This window comes from Pleurodeles waltl, chromosome 1_2 (assembly GCF_031143425.1).
Source record: "Pleurodeles waltl isolate 20211129_DDA chromosome 1_2, aPleWal1.hap1.20221129, whole genome shotgun sequence".
NCBI lineage: Eukaryota > Metazoa > Chordata > Amphibia > Caudata > Salamandridae > Pleurodeles > Pleurodeles waltl.
In genome coordinates, this window is record NC_090437.1 from 1,348,719,643 (window position 1) to 1,348,745,487 (window position 25,845).

Below are 25,845 nucleotides of genomic sequence, written 5' to 3' on the forward strand. Positions count from 1 at the left end.
GGTGACAAAGATGGCAACAAAAAGAAGGATGGTAAGTCTTCTGACAAGGGTGGGGACAAATCTAAAAATGAGTCTTCATCAGGCCCACAAAAACACTCTGGTGGGGGTGGTGGGTCCAAATCCTCCTTTAATCAGAACAAGGAAAATAAACCATGGTGCTATTTATGTAAAATAAAAGGCCATTGGACAACAGATCCCAGTTGTCCAAAGAAAGGCACCACAGCTCCTACCACTACAACCCCTACTGCTACACCTAGTGTCCCTACTAATAGCAGTGGTGGTGGGAGCAAACCTACTAATAGCCAATCCAAGGGAGTAGCTGGGCTCACTTTTGGTAATTTAGTTGGGGTTGGTCTAATTAGGGAGACCACAGAGGCTACTTTAGTCTCTGAAGGGGCTATTGACTTAGCCACTTTGGTTGCTTGCCCCCATAACTTGGAGAAGTACAAGCAACTAACCCTAATAAATGGTGTTGAGGTCCAGGCCTACAGGGACACAGGTGCCAGTGTCACAATGGTGATTGAGAAACTGGTGCACCCTGAACAACACATACTTGGACACCAGTACCAAGTAACCGATGCTCACAACATAACACAAAGCCACCCCATGGCTGTTGTAAATCTCAACTGGGGGGGGGTATCTGGTCCAAAGAAAGTTGTGGTAGCTTCAGATTTACCTGTAGACTGTCTATTAGGGAATGATTTGGAGACATCAGCTTGGTCAGATGTGGAGTTGGAGGCCCATGCAGCAATGCTGGGCATCCCAGGGCATATTTTTGCTTTGACAAGGGCTCAGGCCAAAAAGCAAAAAGGACAGGGAAGCTTGGATCCTGGAACAATGGACCAAGTGCTCCCTAAAGCTAGGGCTAGTAGAAGCAAACCACTTCCTACTATCCCTCCCTCTACAGTGGATTCTACTTCTGAGGAAGAAGAATTCCCTCCCTGTGCAGAACCTACACCAGAGGAGCTGGAAGCAGACACTGCTGAGCTTTTGGGTGAAGGGGGGCCTGCCAGAGAGGAGCTGAGTGTGGCACAGCAAACCTGTCCCACATTAGAGGGTCTCAGACAGCAAGCTGTCAAACAGGCTAATGGGGATGTCAGTGACTCTCACAGAGTTTACTGGGAGGACAACCTCTTGTACACTGAGCATAGGGATCCTAAGCCTGGAGCTGCCAGGAGATTAGTGATTCCTCAGGAGTACAGAAAGTTCCTCCTAACACTGGCACATGACATTCCCCTAGCTGGGCACCTGGGTCAAATGAAAACTTGGGACAGATTGGTTCCATTGTTTCATTGGCCTAGGATGTCTGAGGACACAAAGGAATTTTGTAAGTCCTGTGAAACCTGTCAAGCCAGTGGCAAGACAGGTGGCACTCCAAAGGCACCCCTTATCCCACTGCCTGTGGTTGGGGTTCCCTTTGAAAGGGTAGGGGTTGACATAGTTGGCCCCCTTGACCCTCCTACTGCTTCAGGCAATAGGTTTATCTTGGTGGTAGTGGACCATGCCACAAGATATCCTGAAGCAATTCCTTTAAGGACCACTACAGCTCCTGCAGTGGCAAAGGCCCTCCTGGGAATATTTTCCAGGGTGGGCTTCCCAAAGGAAGTAGTATCAGACAGAGGAAGCAATTTCATGTCTGCATACTTAAAGGCCATGTGGAAGGAGTGTGGTGTAACTTACAAGTTCACAACACCCTATCATCCACAAACAAATGGGCTGGTGGAGAGATTTAATAAAACTCTCAAAGGCATGATTATGGGACTCCCTGAAAAACTCCGCAGGAGATGGGATATCCTTCTACCATGCCTCCTTTTTGCCTACAGGGAGGTACCCCAGAAAGGAGTGGGCTTCAGCCCCTTTGAACTTCTTTTTGGACACCCTGTTAGGGGTCCACTCACACTTGTAAAGGAGGGTTGGGAACAACCTTTAAAAGCTCCTAAACAGGATATTGTGGATTATGTACTTGGCCTCAGATCAAGGATGGCTGAGTAGATGAAAAAGGCCAGTAAAAACCTTCAGGCCAGCCAACAGCTCCAGAAGCAATGGCATGATCAGAAGACTGTTTTGGTTCAGTACCAACCAGGGCAGAAAGTGTGGGTCTTGGAGCCTGTGGCCCCAAGAGCACTCCAAGATAAATGGAGTGGTCCCCACACAATTGTTGAAAAGAAAGGTGAAGTCACCTACTTGGTTGACTTAGGCACTGCCAGGAGTCCCCTTAGGGTGCTCCATGTCAACCGCCTGAAACCCTACTATGACAGGGCTGATCTCACCCTGCTCATGGCAACAGATGAGGGACAGGAAGAAGACAGTGATCCTCTACCTGATCTCTTCTCTTCCACAGAACAAGATGCTCTTGTGGAAGGTGTAGTTTTGGCTGATTGTCTTACTGCTGAGCAGAAAGATAATTGCATAAACCTCCTAGGACAATTTTCAGAACTATTCTCTACTGTGCCAGGCACCACTTCTTGGTGTGAGCACACTATAGATACTGGAGACAGTTTACCTGTCAAAAGTAAGATCTATAGGCAGCCTGACCATGTCAGGGACTGCATAAAGCAAGAAGTTCAGAAAATGTTGGAACTAGGAGTGGTTGAGCACTCTGACAGTCCATGGGCTTCTCCTGTGGTACTGGTACCAAAGCCCAATTCTAAAGATGGAAAGAAGGAAATGAGGTTTTGTGTAGACTATAGAGGTCTCAACTTGGTAACCAAAACTGATGCTCACCCTATACCCAGGGCAGATGAGCTTATAGATACACTGGCATCTGCCAAGTATCTAAGCACTTTTGATTTGACTGCAGGGTATTGGCAGATCAAATTGTCAGAAGATGCTAAACCTAAGACTGCATTTTCTACCATTGGAGGACATTACCAGTTTACTGTAATGCCTTTTGGTTTGAAAAATGCACCTGCCACTTTTCAGAGGTTGGTGAACACAGTCCTGCAAGGGCTGGAAGCTTTCAGTGCAGCATATTTGGATGATATAGCTGTCTTTAGCTCCAGCTGGGATGATCACCTGGTCCACCTTTGGAAAGTTTTGGAGGCTCTGCAAAAGGCAGGCCTCACTATCAAGGCTTCAAAGTGCCAGATAGGGCAGGGTAAGGTGGTTTATCTGGGACACCTTGTTGGTGGGGAACAGATTGCACCACTTCAGGGGAAAATCCAAACTATTATTGATTGGGTTCCCCCTACCACTCAGACTCAGGTGAGAGCCTTCCTAGGCCTCACTGGGTATTACAGGAGGTTCATTAAGAACTATGGCTCCATGGCAGCCCCTCTTAATGACCTCACATCCAAGAAAATGCCTAAAAAGGTATTATGGACAGCAAACTGTCAGAAAGCTTTTGAGGAGCTGAAGCAGGCCATGTGCTCTGCACCTGTCCTGAAAAGCCCTTGTTACTCTAAAAAATTCTATGTCCAAACTGATGCATCTGAATTAGGAGTAGGGGCAGTCCTATCACAACTTAATTCTGAGGGCCAGGATCAACCTGTTGCTTTTATTAGTAGAAGGTTGACCCCTAGAGAAAAGCGTTGGTCTGCCATTGAGAGGGAGGCCTTTGCTGTGGTCTGGGCTCTGAAGAAGTTGAGGCCATACCTGTTTGGCACTCACTTCATTGTTCAGACAGACCACAAACCTCTACTTTGGCTAAAACAAATGAAAGGTGAAAATCCTAAATTGTTGAGGTGGTCCATATCCCTACAGGGAATGGACTATAGAGTGGAACATAGACCTGGGAGTAGCCACTCCAATGCAGATGGACTCTCCAGATATTTCCACTTAGACAATGAAGACTCATCAGGTAATGGCTAGTCTTATTGTCCTTCGTTTGGGGGGGGTTGTGTAGGAAAGTACCATCTTGCCTGGCATGTTACCCCCATTTTTCACTGTATATATGTTGTTTTAGTTGTATGTGTCACTGGGACCCTGGTAACCCAGGGCCCCAGTGCTCATAAGTGTGCCTGAATGTGTTACCTGTGTAGTGACTAACTGTCTCACTGAGGCTCTGCTAATCAGAACCTCAGTGGTTATGCTCTCTCATTTCTTTCAAATTGTCACTAACAGGCTAGTGACCAATTTTACCAATTTACATTGGCTTACTGGAACACCCTTATAATTCCCTAGTATATGGTACTGAGGTACCCAGGGTATTGGGGTTCCAGGAGATCCCTATGGGCTGCAGCATTTCTTTTGCCACCCATAGGGAGCTCTGACAATTCTTACACAGGCCTGCCACTGCAGCCTGAGGGAAATAACGTCCACGTTATTTCACAGCCATTTTACACTGCACTTAAGTAACTTATAAGTCACCTATATGTCTAACCTTTACCTGGTAAAGGTTAGGTGCAAAGTTACTTAGTGTGAGGGCACCCTGGCACTAGCCAAGGTGCCCCCACATTGTTCAGAGCCAATTCACTGAACTTTGTGAGTGCGGGGACACCATTACACGCGTGCACTACATATAGGTCACTACCTATATGTAGCTTCACCATGGTAACTCCGAATATGGCCATGTAACATGTCTATGATCATGGAATTGCCCCCTCTATGCCATCCTGGCATTGTTGGTACAATTCCATGATCCCAGTGGTCTGTAGCACAGACCCTGGTACTGCCAGACTGCCCTTCCTGGGGTTTCTCTGCAGCTGCTGCTGCTGCCAACCCCTCAGACAGGCAGCTGCCCTCCTGGGGTCCAGCCAGGCCTGGCCCAGGATGGCAAAACAAAGAACTTCCTCTGAGAGAGGGTGTGACACCCTCTCCCTTTGGAAAATGGTGTGAAGGCAGGGGAGGAGTAGCCTCCCCCAGCCTCTGGAAATGCTTTGTTGGGCACAGATGTGCCCAATTCTGCATAAGCCAGTCTACACCGGTTCAGGGACCCCTTAGCCCCTGCTCTGGCGCGAAACTGGACAAAGGAAAGGGGAGTGACCACTCCCCTGACCTGCACCTCCCCTGGGAGGTGTCCAGAGCTCCTCCAGTGTGCTCCAGACCTCTGCCATCTTGGAAACAGAGGTGCTGCTGGCACACTGGACTGCTCTGAGTGGCCAGTGCCACCAGGTGACGTCAGAGACTCCTTGTGATAGGCTCCTTCAGGTGTTAGTAGCCTTTCCTCTCTCCTAGGTAGCCAAACCCTCTTTTCTGGCTATTTAGGGTCTCTGTCTCTGGGGAAACTTTAGATAACGAATGCATGAGCTCAGCCGAGTTCCTCTGCATCTCCCTCTTCACCTTCTGATAAGGAATCGACTGCTGACCGCGCTGGAAGCCTGCAAACCTGCAACATAGTAGCAAAGACGACTACTGCAACTCTGTAACGCTGATCCTGCCGCCTTCTCGACTGTTTTCCTGCTTGTGCATGCTGTGGGGGTAGTCTGCCTCCTCTCTGCACCAGAAGCTCCGAAGAAATCTCCCGTGGGTCGACGGAATCTTCCCCCTGCAACCGCAGGCACCAAAAAGCTGCATTACCGGTCCCTTGGGTCTCCTCTCAGCACGACGAGCGAGGTCCCTCGAATCCAGCGACACTGTCCAAGTGACCCCCACAGTCCAGTGACTCTTCAGCCCAAGTTTGGTGGAGGTAAGTCCTTGCCTCACCTCGCTGGGCTGCATTGCTGGGAAACGCGACTTTGCAAGCTACTCCGGCCCCTGTGCACTTCCGGCGGAAATCCTTCGTGCACAGCCAAGCCTGGGTCCACGGCACTCTAACCTGCATTGCACGACTTTCTAAGTTGGTCTCCCGCGACGTGGGACTCCTTTGTGCAACTTCGGCGAGCACCGTTTCACGCATCCTCGTAGTGCCTGTTTCTGGCACTTCTCCGGGTGCTACCTGCTTCAGTGAGGGCTCTTTGTCTTGCTCGACGTCCCCTCTCTCTGCAGGTCCAATGTGCGACCTCCTGGTCCCTCCTGGGCCCCAGCAGCGTCCAAAAACGCCAAACGCACGATTTGCGTGTAGCAAGGCTTGTTGGCGTCCATCCGGCGGGAAAACACTTCTGCACGACTCTCCAAGGCGTGGGGGATCCATCCTCCAAAGGGAAAGTCTCTAGCCCTTGTCGTTCCTGCAGTATTCACAGTTCTTCAGCCTAGTAAGAGCTTCTTTGCACCAACCGCTGGCATTTCTTGGGCATCTGCCCATCTCCGAGCTGCTTGTGACTTTTGGACTTGGTCCCCTTGTTCCACAGGTACCCTCAGTCAGGAATCCATCGTTGTTGCATTGCTGATTTGTGTTTTCCTTGCATTTTTCCCTCTAACACGACTATTTTGTCCTTAGGGGAACTTTAGTGCACTTTGCACTCACTTTTCAGGGTCTTGGGGAGGGTTATTTTTCTAACTCTCACTATTTTCTAATAGTCCCAGCGACCCTCTACAAGGTCACATAGGTTTGGGGTCCATTCGTGGTTCGCATTCCACTTTTGGAGTATATGGTTTGTGTTGCCCCTATCCCTATGTTTCCCCATTGCATCCTATTGTAACTATACATTGTTTGCACTGTTTTCTAAGACTATACTGCATATTTTTGCTATTGTGTATATATATCTTGTGTATATTTCCTATCCTCTCACTGAGGGTACACACTAAGATACTTTGGCATATTGTCATAACTGTGTATTGTGTTTTCTTATGATATTGTGCATATGACACTAGGTGGTACTGTAGTAGCTTCACACGCCTCCTAGTTCAGCCTAAGCTGCTCTGCTAAGCTACCATTATCTATCAGCCTAAGCTGCTAGACACCCTATACACTAATAAGGGATAACTGGGCCTGGTGCAAGGTGCAAGTACCCCTTGGTACTCACTACAAGCCAGTCCAGCCTCCTACAGACGACTACTGCAACTCTGTAACGCTGATCCTGCCGCCTTCTCGACTGTTTTCCTGGTGGTGCATGCTGTGGGGGTAGTCTGCCTCCTCTCTGCACTAGAAGCTCCGAAGAAATCTCCAGTGGGTCGACGGAATCTTCCACCTGCAACCGCAGGACCAAAAAGCTGCATTACCGGTCCTTGGGTCTCCTCTCAGCACGACGAGCGAGGTCCCTCGAATCCAGCAACTCTGTCCAAGTGACCCCCACAGTGCAGTGACTCTTCAGTCCAAGTTTGGTGGAGGTAAGTCCTTGCCTCACCTCGCTAGACTGCATTGCTGGGAACCGCGACTTTTGCAGCTACTCCGGCCTCCGTGCACTTCCGGCGGAAATCCTTTGTGCACAGTCCAGCCTGGGTCCACGGCACTCTAACCTGCATTGCACGACTTTCTAAGTTGGTCTCCGGCGACGTGGGACTCCTTTGTGTAACTTCGGGTGAGCACTGTTTCACACATCCTCGTAGTGCCTGTTTCTGGCACTTCTCTGGGTGCTACCTGCTGCTAAGAGGGCTCCTTGTCTTGCTCGCCGTCCCCTCTACCTCCTGGTCCAATTTGCGACATCCTGGTCCCTCCTGGGCCACAGCAGCATCCAAAAACGCTAACCGCACGATTTGCAGCTAGCAAGGCTTGTTGGCGTTCTTTCGGCGGGAAAACACTTCTGCACGACTCTCCACGGCAAGAGGGATCCGTCCACCAAAGGGGAAGTCTCTAGCCCTTTTTGTTCCTGCAGAAACCTCAGCTTCTTCTGTCCAGTAGAAGCTTCTTTGCACCCACAGCTGGCATTTCCTGGGCATATGCCCATCTCCGACTTGCTTGTGACTTTTGGACTTGATCCCCTTGTTCCACAGGTACCCTAGATTGGAAATCCACAGTTGTTGCATTGTTGGTTTGTGTCTTTCCTGCATTATTCCTCTATCACGACTTCTTTGTCCTCAGGGGAACTTTAGTGCACTTTGCACTCACTTTTCAGGGTCTTGGGGAGGGCTAATTTTCTAACTCTCACTATTTTTTAATAGTCCCAGCGACACTCTACAAGGTCACATAGGTTTGGGGTCCATTCGTGGTTCGCATTCCACTTTTGGAGTATATGGTTTGTGTTGCCCCTATCCCTATGTTTCCCCATTGCATCCTAGTGTAACTATACATTGTTTGCACTGTTTTCTAAGACTATACTGCATATTTTTGCTATTGTGTATATATATCTTGTGTATATTTCCTATCCTCTCACTGAGGGTACACTCTAAGATACTTTGGCATATTGTCATAAAAATAAAGTACCTTTATTTTTAGTATAACTGTGTATTGTGTTTTCTTATGATATTGTGCAAGTGACACTTGTGGTACTGTAGTAGCTTCACACGTCTCCTAGTTCATCCTAAGCTGCTCTGCTAAGCTACCATTATCTATCAGCCTAAGCTGCTAGACACCCTATACACTAATAAGGGATAACTGGGCCTGGTGCAAGGTGCAAGTACCCCTTGGTACTCACTACAAGCCAGTCCAGCCTCCTACACTTCCCCTTTGGAAGACGGATCCCTCATGCCGTGGAGAGTCGTGCAGAAGTGTTTTCCCGCCGAAACACCACCAACAAGCCTTGCTAGCTGCAAATCGTGCAGTAAGGGTTTTTGGATGCTGCTGTGGCCCAGGAGGGACCAGGATGTCGCCAATTGCGTCTGGGGACAGAGGGGGCGTCGAGCAAGACAAGGAGCCCTCTCAGCAGCAGGCAGCACCCGCAGAAGTGCCAGAAACAGGCACTACGAGCATGCGTGAAACGGTGCTCACCCAAAGTCGCACAAAAGAGTCCCACGTCGCCGGAGAACAACTTAGGAGGTTGTGCAATGCAGGTTAGAGTGCCGTGGACCCAGGCTGGACTGTGCACAAAGGATTTCCGCCGGAAGTGCACGGAGGCCGGAGTAGCTGCAAAAGTCGCAGTTCCCAGCAATGCAGTCTGGCGTGGGGAGGCAAGGACTTACCTCCACCAAACTTGGACTGAAGAGTCACTGGACTGTGGGAGTCACTTGGACAGAGTTGCTGGATTCAAGGGACCTCGCTCATCGTGCTGAGAGGAGACCCAAGGGACCGGTGATGCAGTTCTTTGGTGCCTGCGGTTGCAGGGGGACGATTCTGTCGACCCATGGGAGATTTCTTCGGAGCTTCTAGTGCAGAGAGGAGGCAGACTACCCCCACAGCATGCACCACCAGGAAAACAGTCGAGAAGGCGGCAGGATCAGCGTTACAGAGTTGCAGTAGTCGTCTTTGCTGCTATGTTGCAGTTTTGCAGGCTTCCAGCGCGGTCAGCAGTCGATTCCTTGGCAGAAGGTGAAGAGAGAGATGCAGAGGAACTCGGATGAGTTCTTGCATTCGTTATATAAGGAATCCCAAGAGACAGAGACCCTAAATAGCCAGAAAAGAGGGTTTGGCTACCTAGGAGAGAGGATAGGCTAGCAACACCTGAAGGAGCCTATCAGAAGGAGTCTCTGACGTCACCTGATGGCACTGGCCACTCAGAGCAGTCCAGTGTGCCAGCAGCACCTCTGTTTCCAAGATGGCAGAGGTCTGGAGCACACTGGAGGAGCTCTGGACACCTCCCAGGGGAGGTGCAGGTCAGGGGAGTGGTCACTCCCCTTTCCTTTGTCCAGTTTCACGCCAGAGCAGGGCTAAGGGGTCCCTGAACCGGTGTAGACTGGCTTATGCAGAAATGGGCACCATGTGTGCCCATGAAAGCATTTCCAGAGGCTGGGGGAGGCTGCTCCTCCCCTGCCTTCACACCATTTTCCAAAGGGAGAGGGTGTAACACCCTCTCTCAGAGGAAGTCATTTGTTCTGCCATCCTGGGCCAGGCCTGGCTGGACCCCAGGAGGGCAGAAGCCTGTCTGAGGGGTTGGCAGCAGCAGCAGCTGCAGTGAAACCCCGGGAAAGGCAGTTTGGCAGTACCAGGGTCTGTGCTACAGACCACTGGGATCATGGGATTGTGCCAACTATGCCAGGATGGCATAGAGGGGGCAATTCCATGATCATAGACATGTTACATGGCCATATTCGGAGTTACCATTGTGAAGCTACATATAGGTAGTGACCTATATGTAGTGCACGCGTGTAATGGTGTCCCCGCACTCACAAAGTCCGGGGAATTGGCCCTGAACAATGTGGGGGCACCTTGGCTAGTGCCAGGGTGCCCTCACACTAAGTAACTTTGCACCTAACCTTTACCAGGTAAAGGTTAGACATATAGGTGACTTATAAGTTACTTAAGTGCAGTGTAAAATGGCTGTGAAATAACGTGGACGTTATTTCACTCAGGCTGCAGTGGCAGTTCTGTGTAAGAATTGTCAGAGCTCCCTATGGGTGGCAAAAGAAATGCTGCAGCCCATATGGATCTCCTGGAACCCCAATACCCTGGGTACCTCAGTACCATATACTAGGGAATTATAAGGGTGTTCCAGTATGCCAATGTAAATTGGTAAAATTGGTCACTAGCCTGTTAGTGACAATTTGTAAAGAGAGAGCATAACCACTGAGGTTCTGGTTAGCAGAGCCTCAGTGAGACAGTTAGGCATCACACAGGGAACACATACCTATAGGTCACAAACTTATGAGCACTGGGGTCCTGACTAGCAGGGTCCCAGTGACACATAACAAACATACTGAAAACATAGGGTTTTCAATATGAGCACTGGGCCCTGGCTAGCAGGATACCAGTGAGACAGTGAAAACACCCTGACATACACTCACAAACAGGCCAAAAGTGGGGGTAACAAGGCTAGAAAGAGGCTACTTTCTCACAAAAACAACCAAGAATCCAGAGCCCTACATAACTGTAGTGAGCGTGGGACGAGTACAAGCAAACAGCATGGGCCAGATTTATTAAGGATTTGCATCGCCCTTGCACCACGCAAAAGGACACAACGCTGCAGAAAACCTTAGTGAAATTTATCAAGCCAAGCCCCGTGCATGGCCCTGCATAGCTTGATAAATCTGGAGTACCGCAAGGCAGAGTGAATCGCTGTGTTGCATTACTCTGCCCCAGGGAGGCGATCCATGGGTGGAGGTGAAACATGGCTGTTCCCACACATCCACCCATGGATTTTAGTGCATTCCCAGATTTACCATAAACCTAAGAATGTGCCAAAACTGCTACCCCTCCCAAGGTGAGATGTAACAAGGAGAACAACTTTCATTGGAAAGGTCAGATTAGCAAAAGTGTGACGCTTCTTCAACATAGGTCAGGTGCTATCCTGCGCTTTTATGAAAGTACTGCCATGAAAGCTGTTTCCCCGGCTATTAAGATCTTTTTGGCAAAAGCGCAGGGTGCTGCTGCCTACGGTGCAGAGATGTGGGGATTTTGTAATGCTAATAAATTGTCTGTGGGTGAAAATGGCTTTGCTAGAGCAATACTTGCGTCCCAGCGTAGTACACCCTTGATTCTGGTTTTCTTGGACCTTGGGTTTAATCGCATTTCTAATCTGATAGCTCCGAGACCTCTACTCTTCTGGGTAAGGATCTGGTCTACTCCAGAGCTTGCAATCTACAGGGACTCCCTTCGTGACTTCCTAAAAAGACCTAATGCAGTCTCCATTCAATGGCTTAGGCATGTGTCAAAATGGTTATGCATTTTGGGACTTGAGAGCTATTGGGAGAACCCACAGAATTCAGGAAAGGCCCAGAAACAATCTCTGATATCCGCCTACTGGTCTTATGTAAGAAATAATCACCTCTTTTGTATATCATATGGTCGATTGACTAATCAATTTCTTGATTTTAAGTGGTATCCTCAGTTTGAATCTTATTTAGATCTTATTCCTGATTCACTCGGCAAGAGTCTGTACGCCCGTTTTTGTTTTGGATGTCTACCGTTATTGTCCTTAACTAGTAGCTGGAGATTATTATCAACATCTGATTTATGTCCTGGCTGTAATGACGCTTTTGAATCTGTCGAACATTTTATGTTTTTTTGCCCAGTGTATGCCCGTCCCCGATGTAAGTGGATTCATTCAGTTTGTGGGAAATTGGGCATAAGACAATGTGGTATTGCCTCAAGGATCTTAAAGAGTGACACTTCGACTCCTATAATATATGCAGTTTGCAAGTTCCTTGTGGCTGCATGGCATATACGCACCGGTTTTTAAATATTTAGAAATCTGTAAATATGTATATTATAGGATAAGAAATGAATGGTCTTAATTTATTGCAAATGTACACCCATGATTTTTACTCCTTTTTCTTAAGATTTTAAACTTTTGGATTAATGTGCTTTTTGTATTGCTTGATGGTTATTGATGACTGAATAAAGCTTGTGTGATGATGAACAAGGAGAAATGTGTTTATTTCTCCTCTTTGTTTCCTCTTTCTATGGCTGCTGCATTCTGCAGCAAATGTAGAATGATGAAAACGCCTCTCTGGATTGGTTTTGTGCAGGATGGTGTCCCCGTCGTAGACAAAAACAACCCTGCTTACAACACAGGTCCCCTTCCACCATGGGGCAAGAGTGCCTGTGTTAGCACTACGGAGCACATTGTGCACCAGCATTGACAAACAAGCCCAGCAGACCATAAGGCAGACCCACAAATAGCCAAAAGCCAGCCCAGTAGACCAGGAGACAGGCCAACAAGCAGCAAAAATCAGCCCAGCAGACTAAAGACAGGTCCACTCCCAAACCAGCCCAGCAGACCAGGAGACAGGCCCAAAAACAGCCACAAACCAGCCCAGCAGACCAGGAGACAGGCCCAAAAACAGCCACAAACCAGCCCAGCAGAACATAAGACAGGGACACAAACAGCCAAAACCAGCCCAGTAGACCATAAGACAGGGACACAAACTGCAAAAACCAGCCTAGCAGACCATAAGGCAGACCAACAAACACCCACAAACCAGCCCAGCAGACCACGAGACAGGCCCACAAACAGCCACAAACTAGCCCAGCAGAACATAAGGCAGACCCACAAACAGCCACAAACCAGCGCAGCAGACAGGTCTACACACAGCCACAAACCACCCCAGCAGAACATAAGGCAGGACCACAAACAGTCACAAACCAGCCCAGCAGACCATGGCATGCAGAGCTTCATTGTGGAGAAAGTGCATGGCATGCTGAGAGGCAGGGTGGAGATCACATGGCATGCAGAGAGGCAGGGTAGAAATAGCATGTGGCAGAGTGGAGAAGGTGTGTGACATGCAGGCAGGGTGGAGATAGCATGCAGCATGCAGAGATGCAGGGTGGAGAATGTGTGTGGTATGCAGAGAGGCAGGTTGGTGAAGGTGTGTGGCATGCAGAGATGCAGGGTGGTGAAGGCGTGTGACATGCAGAGATGCAGGGTGGTGAAGGACAGTTACATGCAGAGATGCAGGGTGGTGAAGGTGTGTGGCATGCAGAAAAGCAAGGTGATGAAGGTGTGTGGCATGGAAAGATATAGGACAATGAATGTGCATTGCATGCAGAGATGCAGGGCAATAAAGGTGCGTTGCATGCAGAGATGCAGGGTGCTGAAGGTGTGTGGCATGAAGAGATGCAGGGTGGAGAAGGTGTGTAGCATGCAGAGATGTAGGTTGGGGATGGGGTGTGGCATGCAGAGACGTAGGGTGGTGAAGGCATGTGACATGGGCAGTGAAGGTGCATTGCATGCAGAGATGCAGGATGGTGAAGGCGTATGGCATGCAGAGATCCATGGTGTAGAATGCACGCTGCATGCATGGATCCAGGTTGGCAAAGGTGTGTGGCATGCAGAGATCCAGGCTGGTGAAGTTGTGTGGCATGCAAATATGTAGTCTGGAGAAGGCTGGAAATGATAGGGACTTACAAGATGTCTCTCAGGCGGGTGCAGCTTCGGATCATGTTGCTGAGATGTGGAACAGAGAAGTCACTGAAGGCGTTCCCGCACAGATCCAGGCGCCGCAGGGATAGGTTGGTACTGAGCGTTGAGCAGAAGACTTGGGTACCACTGTCAGTCAGATTGTTGTCTCTCAGTCTGAAAGGAAAGAGCTCATGTCTTTAAAACGTGCAGAAAGGATTTGAAACCCTGCAGCAACATCATGCCCTGTTAAATAATCCAGAACGCTACCATTGTAAGTTAATTGTAAATGCATTCTTCACCTCCTTGTAAGTCATTCTCTTGTGAGCAGTCCAACCTTCTAAATTAGAAGGTGTTGCTTGGTTGAATTAATATATATGTACCAACATTGAAAAAGAGTGAATTTGAGACAAAAACCTTTGTAATTTCAGAACCTATAAGATGTTTGGAGAAAAAAAATGTATGCCCTTATTAATGAAGTAGTTGAATTGCATTTGCAGCATGCAATGCGGTGAAAGCGCAACACGACTATTAAATGTAATTTATCAAGCCACACAAGACCACCTTGTGTGGCCGAGAGTGCCTTGATAAATCTGGAGCAGCACAAATCATGTTACACTGCCCTAGGGAGGCTTTCCGTGGATTTTGCATGGGTGTTACCATGCAATACCCGTGGACTTTGATTCATTCCTAGATTCACTATAAGTGGTAAACTTGGGAATGCATCAAAGCTGCTACGCCTCTCCAGGTGAGGCGTAATGAGGAGAAGTAACCTTGTTCTACAGCACACGGAAAGAGCAAAATGGTTCAGGGGATTGTTTTTGTGCAGGAGGGGGCCCTTTCCTGCACAAAAACAGTCCTGCTTACAAAGCAGGCACCCTTGCACCATGGTGCACGAGTGCCTATGTTGGCACTAGACAGTATATTGTGCACCAGTGCTCAGAAAAGACAAGAATATGCTGTATTATGGTTTCATACAGCAAATTCCTGCAATTTCCCTTCAGTGTTGCATCACATCTTCATTAGTATGCCTGAGTTTCCAAAATATATTTAAATATATTTGAAGTTAAAATACGCAGCTCTGGGATGACTTATATATTACTAATATTATTACGTTGGTGCCAGGGACCCTCTAGCTGTTGTGTGTTGCCCATGTCGATGCATTCCGCATTGACAAAGCCTTTTGCGAACATAACTGCGGCACCCTGCTTGATGCCCCAGGGTGATCACTGGTAATCTTCATATGGTGGCCACTATCATGGTCTTGAGTGATGCGGTCACTGTTACAACACTAATAATGTTAGTAGTTTGAGATGATTGTCATGGAACATAAGTAGCTCTTGTTAAAGAAAAGGGAGGAGAACCCTGTCCTGCAAAGACCAAGCAAGCAGAGACGTGTAGGGTATGTACAACCGAGTGCGGAACATGAGTCCTCAGTTTCAAGAGTATGGAGTACAGGTCTGTAAGGGGTTCAATGTAGAGGGAGGAGCTGCCTGCTTGCTATGCACCCCTAAGATCACATACAATGTGTGTAAGGTGCCAGGGCAGTTCTCTGAGGCCAGCTCAACACAAAGGCTTCGAGGCAAACTTTCTGACATGTGTTGCTGCTGTCCCTGGAACCGCAGCAGCCACATTCTGCTGCAAGCCCACTGAACTGCCAACGTAATATACAAGCGGGGTTATCCCTCTTCATGAAAATATGAAAATCTCCCCACAAATGAAATGTCTCATTTGTCAAATAGATGCAAGTCTTCATAGTTTTCAGACTTAAGGCCTCATTTAGAGTTTGGCTGGTGGGATACTCGGTCATAAGCCTAATGTCTTGTTGAAGGCGTGCATGACACAATCGTGTCTGCAGATGTCTGTAGATCACGGAGCATCAGCACTGGTCAGTGTGACAGGTGTGGAGTTCACTCTGTTGTTGGACAGTTGCACGTCTGCTGTGGAATGTGTTGAGTCAAGAACTCTTCCATCTTCTGGTGCTCATGAAACGCAGGAGCAGCCGAAGCAATGGTCAGTGTCAGCAATCCAGGGACCATCAATGCATCACTGCTCCAGCAGATCACACGCCCCTCGCAAGTCTTCCACATAAATCCATAGGCACTGTTAATGTCTCTGCAGAATCTTGAGCAAATTATGAGAGGGAGCGGATCCGCTCCATTAATCCAGCTGTGAAATCTAGAGCGCCACCACAAACCGAGAACTGCTTCCCAGCTCAGGCATTCACAGGAGGGCCTCAGCCGTGGAGGCCAGGAACTTCCAAGGCTAAACGGTCCTCAGGATCTTCCCTGGCTCGGAGGGGTGTGGGGACCAAGGCCATATTCATGGGCTTTTGGTACAGTGCAGCGAAGCAAGTCACCTTGCTGTGCTGCCCTGCATCAAAGGGAAAGGGAAGGAATGTGTCCTATTTATGCAATACGGTGCATTCCTGTCCTTTACCAACTGGGCTGGAGCCCCATTGGCTGCCTAGCGCCAACACAGGCATCCTTGACCCGTGGTGCAAGGGTGTCTGCGATGTAGGCAGGATGGTTTGTGTGCAGCAAGGGTCACTACGATGAAAAGACACTATCTATCACTCATGTGTACACCCATCTCATAAGGCCTACTCCAGGGCGGCACCCAATCTGCATTGTCCCGTCTGCGCCAGGCTACCTGGGCGCAGCCCTGACATAGGTACACATGCGTGTGCACACATGTTCACGTATAACCAGCCCTGGGCCTCCTATCCTTACGGCTTTGACGCAGTCTCATGCAAGGAGGCACTGGTGGGAAACACATGCAGTCCATTTTATCATGAGTTTACTGTGGGTGACTCTTAGTCTATGAGGCTCCCTTACAGTAAAAGGTCAAAAATCGGGTGATCCAAAAGCAACAAATCTGGGCGCACCTTTTAGTCAGAACCTCCCCCACCACACAGGATAAGGCTACAGTCACAGGATGCAGCTACAGTAACAGGACGAGGCTACAGTCACAGGATGCAGCTACAGTCACAGGATGAGGCTACAGTCACAGGATGAGGCTACAGTCACAGGATGCAGCTACAGTCACAGGATGAGGCTACAGTCACAGGATGACATTACAGTCACACGATGCAGCTGCAGACACAGGATGAGGCTACAGTCACAGGATGAGGTTACAGTCACAGGATGCAGCTTCAGTCACAGGATTAGGCTACAGTCACAGGATGCAGCTACAGTCACAGGATGAGGCTACTGTCACAGGATGAGGCTACAGTCACAGGATGCAGCTACAGTCACAGGACAAGGCTTCAGTCACAAGATGAGGCTACAGTCACAGGATAAGGCTACAGTCACAGGATAAGGCTACAGTTACAGGATGAGCTTAAACTCACAGGGTGCAGCTGCAGTCACAGGATACCACTGCAGTCACAGGATGCGGCTACAGTCACAGTATGAGACGACAGTCACAGGATGCAACTACAGTCACAGGATGAGGTTACAGTCACAGGATGCAGCTGCAGTCACAGGATGAGGCTACAGTCACAGGATGAGGCTGCAGTCCCAGGATGCAGCTACAGTCAGAGGATGAAGCTACAGTCACAGGATGCAGCTATAGTCACAGGATGAGGCTACAGTCACAGGATGCAGCTACAGTCACAGGATGAGGCTTCAGTCACAGGATGCAGCTGCAGGGACATGCTGCAGTCTCTGGCAGGAGGCACTTTCAATCACATGATTCAGGTTCTCTCACAGGATGCGGCTTGAAGATACTGGTGCAGTCTCTGGCTGGATTCAGCTGCAGTCACAGGCCGAGGCTACAGTCACAGGATGCAGCTACAGTCACAGGATGAGGCTACAGTCACAGGATGAGGCTTCAGTCACAGGATGCAGCTACAGTCACAGGATGAGGCTACAGTCACAGTATGAGGCTACAGTCACAGGATGCAGCTACAGTCACTGGATGAGGCTACAGTGACAGGATGCAGCTACAGTCACAGGATGCGGCTACAGTCACAGGATGCAGCTACAGTCACAGGATGAGGCAACAGTCACAGTATGAGGCTACCGTCACAGGATGAGGCTACAGTCACAGTATGAGGCTACAGTCACAGGATGCAGCTACCGTCACTGGATGAGGCTACAGTGACAGGATGCAGCTACAGTCACAGGATGCGGCTACAGTCACAGGATGCAGCTACAGTCACAGGATGAGGCAACAGTCACAGTATGAGGCTACCGTCACAGGATGCAGCCACAGTCACTGGATGAGGGTACAGTCACAGGATGCAGCTACAGTCACAGGATGAGGCTACAGTCACAGTATGAGGCTACAATCACAGAATACGGCTACAGTCACTGGATGCGGCTACAGTCACAGGATGAGACTACAGTCACAGGATGAGGCTACAGTCACAGGATGCAGCTACAGTCACAGGATGCAGCTGCAGTCACAGGATGAGGCTACAGTCACAGGATGAGGTTAAAGTCACAGGATGCAGCTGCAGTCACAGGATGAGGCTACAGTCACAGGATGCAGCTGCAGTCACAGGATGAGGCTTCAGTCACAGGATGCAGCTGCAGTCACAGGATGAGGCTTCAGTCACAGGATGCAGCTGTGGGATGCTGCGGTCTGGCAGGATGCAGTTTCAATCACATGATACAGCTTCACTCACAGGATGCAGCTGCAGGGACATGCTGCAGTTTCTGGCAGGAGGCACTTTCAATCACATGATTCAGGTTCTCTCACAGGATGCGGCTTGAAGATAATGGTGCAGTCTCTGGCTGGATTCAGCTGCAGTCACAGGATGAAGCTACAGTCACAGGATGCAGCTGCAGACACAGGATGCAGCTACAGTCACAGGATGAGGCTTCAGTCACAGGATGAGGCTACAGTCACAGGATGCAGCTACAGTCCCAGCATGAGGTTACAGTCACAGGATGCAGCTTCAGTCACAGGATGAGGCTACAGTCACAGGATGAGGTTGCGGTCACAGGATGCAGCTGCAGTCACAGGATGAGGCTACAGTCACAGGTTGAGGCTTCAGTTACAGGATGAAGCTGCAGGGACATGCTGCAGTCTCTGGCAGGAGGCACTTTCAGTCACATGATTAAGGTTCACTCACAGGATGCGGCTTCAAGATACTGGTGCAGTCTCTGGCTGGATTCAGCTTCAGTCACAGGATGAGGCTAAAGTCACAAGATGCAGCTACAGTCACAGGATGAGGTTACAGTCACAGGAGGAGCCTACAGTCACAGGAGGAGGCTACAGTCACAGGAGAAGGCTACAGTCACAGGATGCAGCTACAGTCACAGGATGAGGCTACGGTCACAGGAGGAGGCTACAGTCACAGGATGAGGCTTCAGTCACAGGATGCAGCTACAGTTACAGTATGAGGCTACAGTCACAGGATGCAGCTGCAGTCACAGGATGTGGCTACAGTCACAGGATGCAGCTACAGTCACGGTATGAGGCTACAGTCACAGAATGCAGCTACAGTCACAGGATGAGGCTACAGTCACAGGATGAGGCTGTAGTCACAGGATGCAGCTGCAGACACAGGATGAGGCTACAGTCACAGGATGAGGTTACAGCCACAGGATGCAGCTGCAGTCACAGGATGAGGTTACAGTCACATGATGCAGCTGCAGTCACAGGATGAGGCTACAGTCACAGGTTGAGGCTTTAGTCACAGGATGCAGCTGTAGGATGATGCGGTCTGGCAGGATGCAGCTTCAATCACATGATACAGCTTCACTCACAGGATGCAGCAGCAGGGACATGCTGGTTTGGGTGTGGCACCTGAAACTGTCTGGGATTATTCATTTCCTGCTGGTGATGTCATCAGGCTCCTCCAGGTGTGCATTCTCGAACTTTCTCGCATTTTGCGATTTTTTACTAAATCGCAAAAAAATCGCAAATTGCGAGAATGCCAATTGCGATTCGGTAAATGGGCCTCGCGAACCACAAATTGCGATTTTTAAGAAATCGCTAATTCCGATTCGCAATTTTGTTACATGGCCAATTGCGACTCGGAAATAGCGATTTCTTAAAAATCACATTTTGCGATTCGCAGACCTCAGTTTTCATACATCTGGCCCTTAGTCACTAGCCTGTTAGTGACAATTTGTACAGAGAGAGCATAACCACTGAGGTTCTGGTTAGCAGAGCCTCAGTGAGACAGTTAGGCATCACACAGGGAACACATACATATAGGTCACAAACTTATGAGCACTGGGGTCCTGACTAGCAGGGTCCCAGTGACACATAACAAACACACTGAAAACATAGGGTTTTCACTATGAGCACTGGGCCCTGGCTAGCAGGATCCCAGTGAGACAGTCAAAACACCCTGACATACACTCACAAACAGGCCAAAAGTGGGGGTAACAAGGCTAGGAAGAGGCTACCTTCCTACAAGGATCAGACATGATGTCGCTGCAGTCTCATGATGCCGCTACAGTCTCATGATGCTGCTGCGGTCTCAGACATGATACTGCCGCAGTGGCATGCTCCAATTAGTCTCCTTCGGATTGTCGCAGTGAAACTGATCTTAATCTAAGTTGGACAGGCTCCCTCTTTTTTTTTTTGAGTCCTCATTTACAACAAAAGACAGGAGAGGTCTTACCATGTCTCAGCCCTTGTCAGGTCCCAGCCCTGAGAGCGGGCTCCTGCGACGCTGCCTCCATCAACATAAAGTGAGGAGATACGGGGAAGAAAGAAATAAGAACCGATCCAGCTCCCCTCCTCCTCTCTGTAGGAGGCTGGCCTGGCTTGTAGTGGGTACCAAGGGGTACTTACACTCTGTAGCGGGTCCAGTTATCCCTTATTAGTGTAGAAGAGGTGTTTCTAGCAGCTTAGGCTGATAGAAGGTAGCTATAGCAGAGCAGCTTAGGCTGAACTAGGAGACATGCAAAGCTCCTACTATACCACTGGTGTCATATGCACAATATCATAAGAAAACACAATACACAGATATACTAAAAATAAAGGTACTTTATTTTTATGACAATATGCCAAAAGTATCTCAGTGAGTACCCTCAGTATGAGGATAGCAAATATACACAAGATATATGTACACAATACCAAAAATATGCAGTAATAGCAATAGAAAGCAATGCAAGCAATGTACAGTCACAATAGATTGCAATGAGAGCACATAGGTACGGGGGCAACACAAACCATATACTCTAGAAGTGGAATGCGAACCACGAATGGACCCCAAACCTATGTGACCTTGTAGAGGGTCGCTGGGACTGTAAGAAAACAGTGAGGGTTAGAAAAATAGCCCACCCCAAGACCCTGAAAAGTGGGTGCAAAGTGCACCTAAGTTCCCCAGAGAGCACAGAAGTCGTGATAGGGGAAATCTGGAAGGAAGACCAACACCAGCAATGCAACAACAATGGATTTCCGGATGAGAGTACCTGTGGAACAAGGGGACCAAGTCCAAAAGTCATGATCAAGTCGGGAGTGGGCAGATGCCCAAGAAATGCCAGCTGTGGGTGCAAAGAAGCTGCCACCGGATGGTAGAAGCTGTGGATTCTGCAAGAACGAAGAGGGCTAGAAACTTCCCCTTTGGAGGATGGATGTCCCATGTCGTGAAGAAGCTTGCAGAGGTGATTCTGTGCAGAAAGACCGCAAACAAGCCTTGCTAGCTGCAAGGGTCGCGGTTATGGATTTTGGATGCTGCTGTGGCCCAGGAGGGACCAGGATGTCGCCAATTGCGTGAGGAGACAGAGGGGGCATCCAGCAAGACGAAGAGCCCACTCAGAAGCAAGCAGCACCCACAGAAGTGCCAGAACAGGCACTATGAAGGAGAGTGAACCGGAGCACACCTGAAGTCACAAAAGAAGGTCCCACGACGCCGGAGGACAACTCAGGAGGTTGTGCACTGCAGGTTAGAGTGTCGGGGACCCAGGCTTGGCTGTGCACAAAGGAAATCCTGGAAGAGTGCACAGGAGCCGGAGCAGCTGCAAATCACGGGGTACCCAGCAATGCAGTCTAGCGTGGGGAGGCAAGGACTTACCTCCACCAAACTTGGACTGAAGAGTCACTGGACTGTGGGAGTCACTTGGACAGAGTTGCTGAGTTCCAGGGACCACGCTCGTTGTGCTGAGAGGGGACCCAGAGGACCGGTCATGCAGTCTTTTGGTGCCTGTGGTTGCAGGGGGAGGATTCCGTCGTCCCACGGGAGATTTCTTCAGAGCTTCTAGTGCAGAGAGGAGGCAGACTACCCCCACAGCATGCACCACCAGGAAAGCAGTCGAGAAGGCGGCTGGATCAGCGATACAAGGTTGCAGTAGTCGTCTTTGCTACTTTGTTGCGGTTTTGCAGGCGTCCAGAGCAGTCAGCGGTCGATTCCTTGGCAGAAGGTGAAGAGAGAGATGCAGAGGAACTCTGATGAGCTCTTGCATTCGTTATCTAAAGAATTCCCCAAAGCAGAGACCCTAAATAGCCAGAAAAGGAGGTTTGGCTACTTAGGAAGGAGGATAGGCTAGCAACACAGGTAAGAGCCTATCAGAAGGAGTCTCTGACCTCACCTGCTGGCACTGGCCACTCAGAGCAGTCCAGTGTGCCAGCAGCACCTCTGTTTCCAAGATGGCAGAGGTCCGGAGCACACTGGAGGAGCTCTGGGCACCTCCCAGGGGAGGTGCAGGTCAGGGGAGTGGTCACTACCTTTCCTTTGTCCAGTTTCGCGCCAGAGCAGGGCTGGGGGATCCCTGAACCAGTGTAGACTGGCTTATGCAGAGATGGGCACCATCTGTGCCCATGAAAGCATTTCCAGAGGCTGGGGGAGGCTACTCCTCCCCAGCCCTGACACCTTTTTCCAAAGGGAAAGGGTGTAACACCCTCTCTCTGAGGAAGTCCTTTGTTCTGCCTTCCTGGGCCAAGCCTGGCTGGACCCCAGGAGGGCAGAAACCTGTCTGAGGGGTTGGCAGCAGCTGCAGTGGTGACCCCGGAAAGGCAGTTTGGCAGTACCTGGGTTCTGTGCTAGAGACCCGGGGGATCATGGAATTGCTGGCATTGGGCAGACAATTCCATGATCTTAGACATGTTACATGGCCATGTTCGGAGTTACCATTGTGAAGCTATACATAGGTAGTGACCTATGTACAGGGCACGCGTGTAATGGTGTCCCCGCACTCACAAAGTCCGGGGAATTTGCCCTGAACGATGTGGGGGCACCTTGGCTAGTGCCAGGGTGCCCACACACTAAGTAACTTAGCACCCAACCTTTACCAGGTAAAGGTTAGACATATAGGTGACTTATAAGTTACTTAAGTGCAGTGGTAAATGGCTGTGAAATAACGTGGACGTTATTTCACTCAGACTGCAGTGGCAGGCCTGTGTAAGAATTGTCCGAGCTCCCTATGGGTGGCAAAATAAATGCTGCAGACAATAGGGATCTCCTGGAACCCCCAATACCCTAGGTACCTCAGTACCATATACTAGGGAATTAAAAGGGTGTTCCAGTATGCCAATGTGAATTGGTGAAATTGGTCACTAGCCTGTTAGTGACAATTTGTACAGAGAGAGCATAACCACTGAGGTTCTGGTTAGCAGAGCCTCAGTGAGACAGTTAGTCATCACACAGGGAACACATACATATAGGTCACAAACTTATGAGCACTGGGGTCCTGACTAGCAGGGTCCCAGTGACACATAACAAACATACTGAAAACATAGGGTTTTCACTATGAGAACCGGGCCCTGGCTTGCAGGATCCCAGTGAGACAGTGAAAACACCCTGACATACACTCACTAACAGGCCAAAAGTGGGGGTAACTGTAGGAGGCTGGACTGGCTTGAAGTGAGTACCACGGGGTACTTACACCTTGCACCAGGCCCAGGTTTTCCTTATTAGTGTAGAGGGGTGTCTAGCAGCTTAGGCTGATAGAAAAGGTAGCTTAGCAGAGCAGCTTGGGCTGAACTAGGAGACGAGTGAAGCTCCTACAGTACCACTAGTGTCATATGCACAATATCATAAGAAAACACAATACACAGATATACTAAAAATAACGGTACTTTATTTTTATGACAATATGCTAAAGTATCTCAGTGAGTACCCTCAGTATGAGGATAGTAAATATACACAAGATATATGAACACAATACCAAAATATGCAGTAATAGCAATAGAAAACAGTGCAAACAATGTATGGTCACAATAGAATGCAATGGGGGCACATAGGGATGGGGGCAACACAAACCATACACTCTAGAAGTGGAATGCGAACCATGAATGGACCCCAAACCTATGTGAGCTTGTAGAGGGTCGCTGGGACTGTAAGGAAACAGTGAGGGTTAGAAAAATAGCCCACCCCAAAACCCTGAAAAGTGGGTGCAAAGTGCACCTAAGTTCCCTAAAGAGCACAGAAGTCGTGATAGGGGAATTCTGCAGGAAAGACCAACACCAGCAATGCAACAACGATGGATTTCCAGACGAGAGTACTTGTGGAACAAGGGGACCAAGTACAAAAGTCACGATCAAGTCGGGAGTGGGCAGATGCCCAGGAAATGCCAGCTGTGGGTGCAAAGAAGCTGCCACCGGATGGTAGAAGCTGTGGATTCTGCAAGAACGACAAGGGCTAGAAACTTCCCCTTTGGAGGATGGATGTCCCACGTTGTGAAGAGTCGTGCAGAGGTGTTTTCATGCAGAAAGACCGCCAACAAGCCTTGCTAACTGCAAAGGTCGCAGTTAAGTTTTTTGTATGCTGCTGTGGCCCAGGAGGGACCAGGATGTCGCCAATTGTGTGAGGAGACAGAGGGGGCGTCCAGCAAGACAAAGAGCCCACTCAGAAGCAAGCAGCACCCGCAGAAGTGTGGAACAGGCACTACAAAGTGGAGTGAACCGGAGCTCACCTGAAGTCACAAATGAGAGTCCCACGACGCCGGAGGACAACTCAGGAGGTTGTGCACTGCAGGTTAGAGTGCCGGGGACCCAGGCTTGGCTGTGCACAAAGGAAATCCTGGAAGAGTGCACAGGAGCCAGAGCAGCTCCAAAACACGCGGTTCCCAGCAATGCAGTCTAGCGTGGGGAGGCAAGGACTTACCTCCACCAAACTTGGACTGAAGAGTCACTGGACTGTAGGAGTCAATTGGACAGAGTTGCTGAGTTCCAGGGACCTCGCTCGTCGTGCTGAGAGGAGACCCAGAGGACCGGTGGTGCAGTTCTTTGGTGCCTGCGGTTGCAGGGGGAAGATTCCGTCGACCCACGGGAGATTTCTTCAGAGCTTCTAGTGCAGAGAGGAGGCACACTACCCCCACAGCATGCACCACCAGGAAAACAGTCGAGAAGGTGGCAGGATCAGCGTTACAAGGTCGCAGTAGTCGTCTTTGCTACTTTGTTGCAGTTTTGAGGCTTCAAGCGCGGTCAGCAGTCGATTCCTTGGCAGAAGGTGAAGAGAGAGATGCAGAGGAACTCTGATGAGCCCTTGCATTCGTTATCTAAGGAATTCCCCAAAGCAGAGACCCTAAATAGCCAGAAAAGGAGGTTTGGCTACCTAGGAGAGAGGATAGGCTAGCAACACCTGAAGGAGCCTATCAGAAGGAGTCTCTGACGTCACCTGCTGGCACTGGCCACTCAGAGCAGTCCAGTGTGCCAGCAGCACCTCTGTTTCCAAGATGGCAGAGGTCTGGAGCACACTGGAGGAGCTCTGGGCACGTCCCAGGGGAGGTGCAGGTCAGGGGAGTGGTCACTCCCCTTTCCTTTGTCCAGTTTCGCACCAGAGCAGGGCTGGGGGATCCCTGAACCGGTATAGACTGGCTTATGCAGAGATGGGCACCATCTGTGCCCATCAAAGCATTTCCAGAGGCTGGGGGAGGCTACTCTTCCCCAGCCCTGAAACCTTTTTCCAAAGGGAGAGGGTGTAACACCCTCACTCTGAGGAAGTTCTTTGCTCTGCCTTCCTGGGCCAAGCCTGGCTGGACCCCAGGAGGGCAGAAACCTGTCTGAGGGGTTGGCAGCAGCAGGAGCAGCAGCTGCAGTGAGACCCCGGGAAAGGTAGTTTGGCAGTACCCGGGTCTGAGCTAGAGACTCAGGGGATCATGGAATTGTCTCCCCAATGCCAGAATGGCATTGGGGTGACAATTCCATGATCTTAGACATGTTACATGGCCATGTTCGGAGTTACCATTGTGACGCTATACATATGTCATGACATATGTATAGTGTACGCGTGTAATGGTGTCCCTGCACTCACAAAGTCCGGGGAATTTGCCCTGAACAATGTGGGAGCACCTTGGCTAGTGCCAGGGTGCCC

At 49.6% G+C, this 25,845-nt stretch overlaps 1 protein-coding gene across 1 annotated transcript in view; it reads right to left on the reverse strand.

Moving 5' to 3' along the window:
- LOC138252717 (NACHT, LRR and PYD domains-containing protein 3-like) overlaps positions 1–25,845 on the reverse strand; it is a 458,845-nt gene that overhangs the window by 31,461 nt on the left and 401,539 nt on the right. Inside the window, exon 11 of the mRNA XM_069205762.1 lies at positions 13,635–13,802. Coding sequence (XP_069061863.1) covers positions 13,635–13,802 — 168 coding nt within the window. The remainder of the gene's footprint in view (positions 1–13,634; positions 13,803–25,845) is intronic.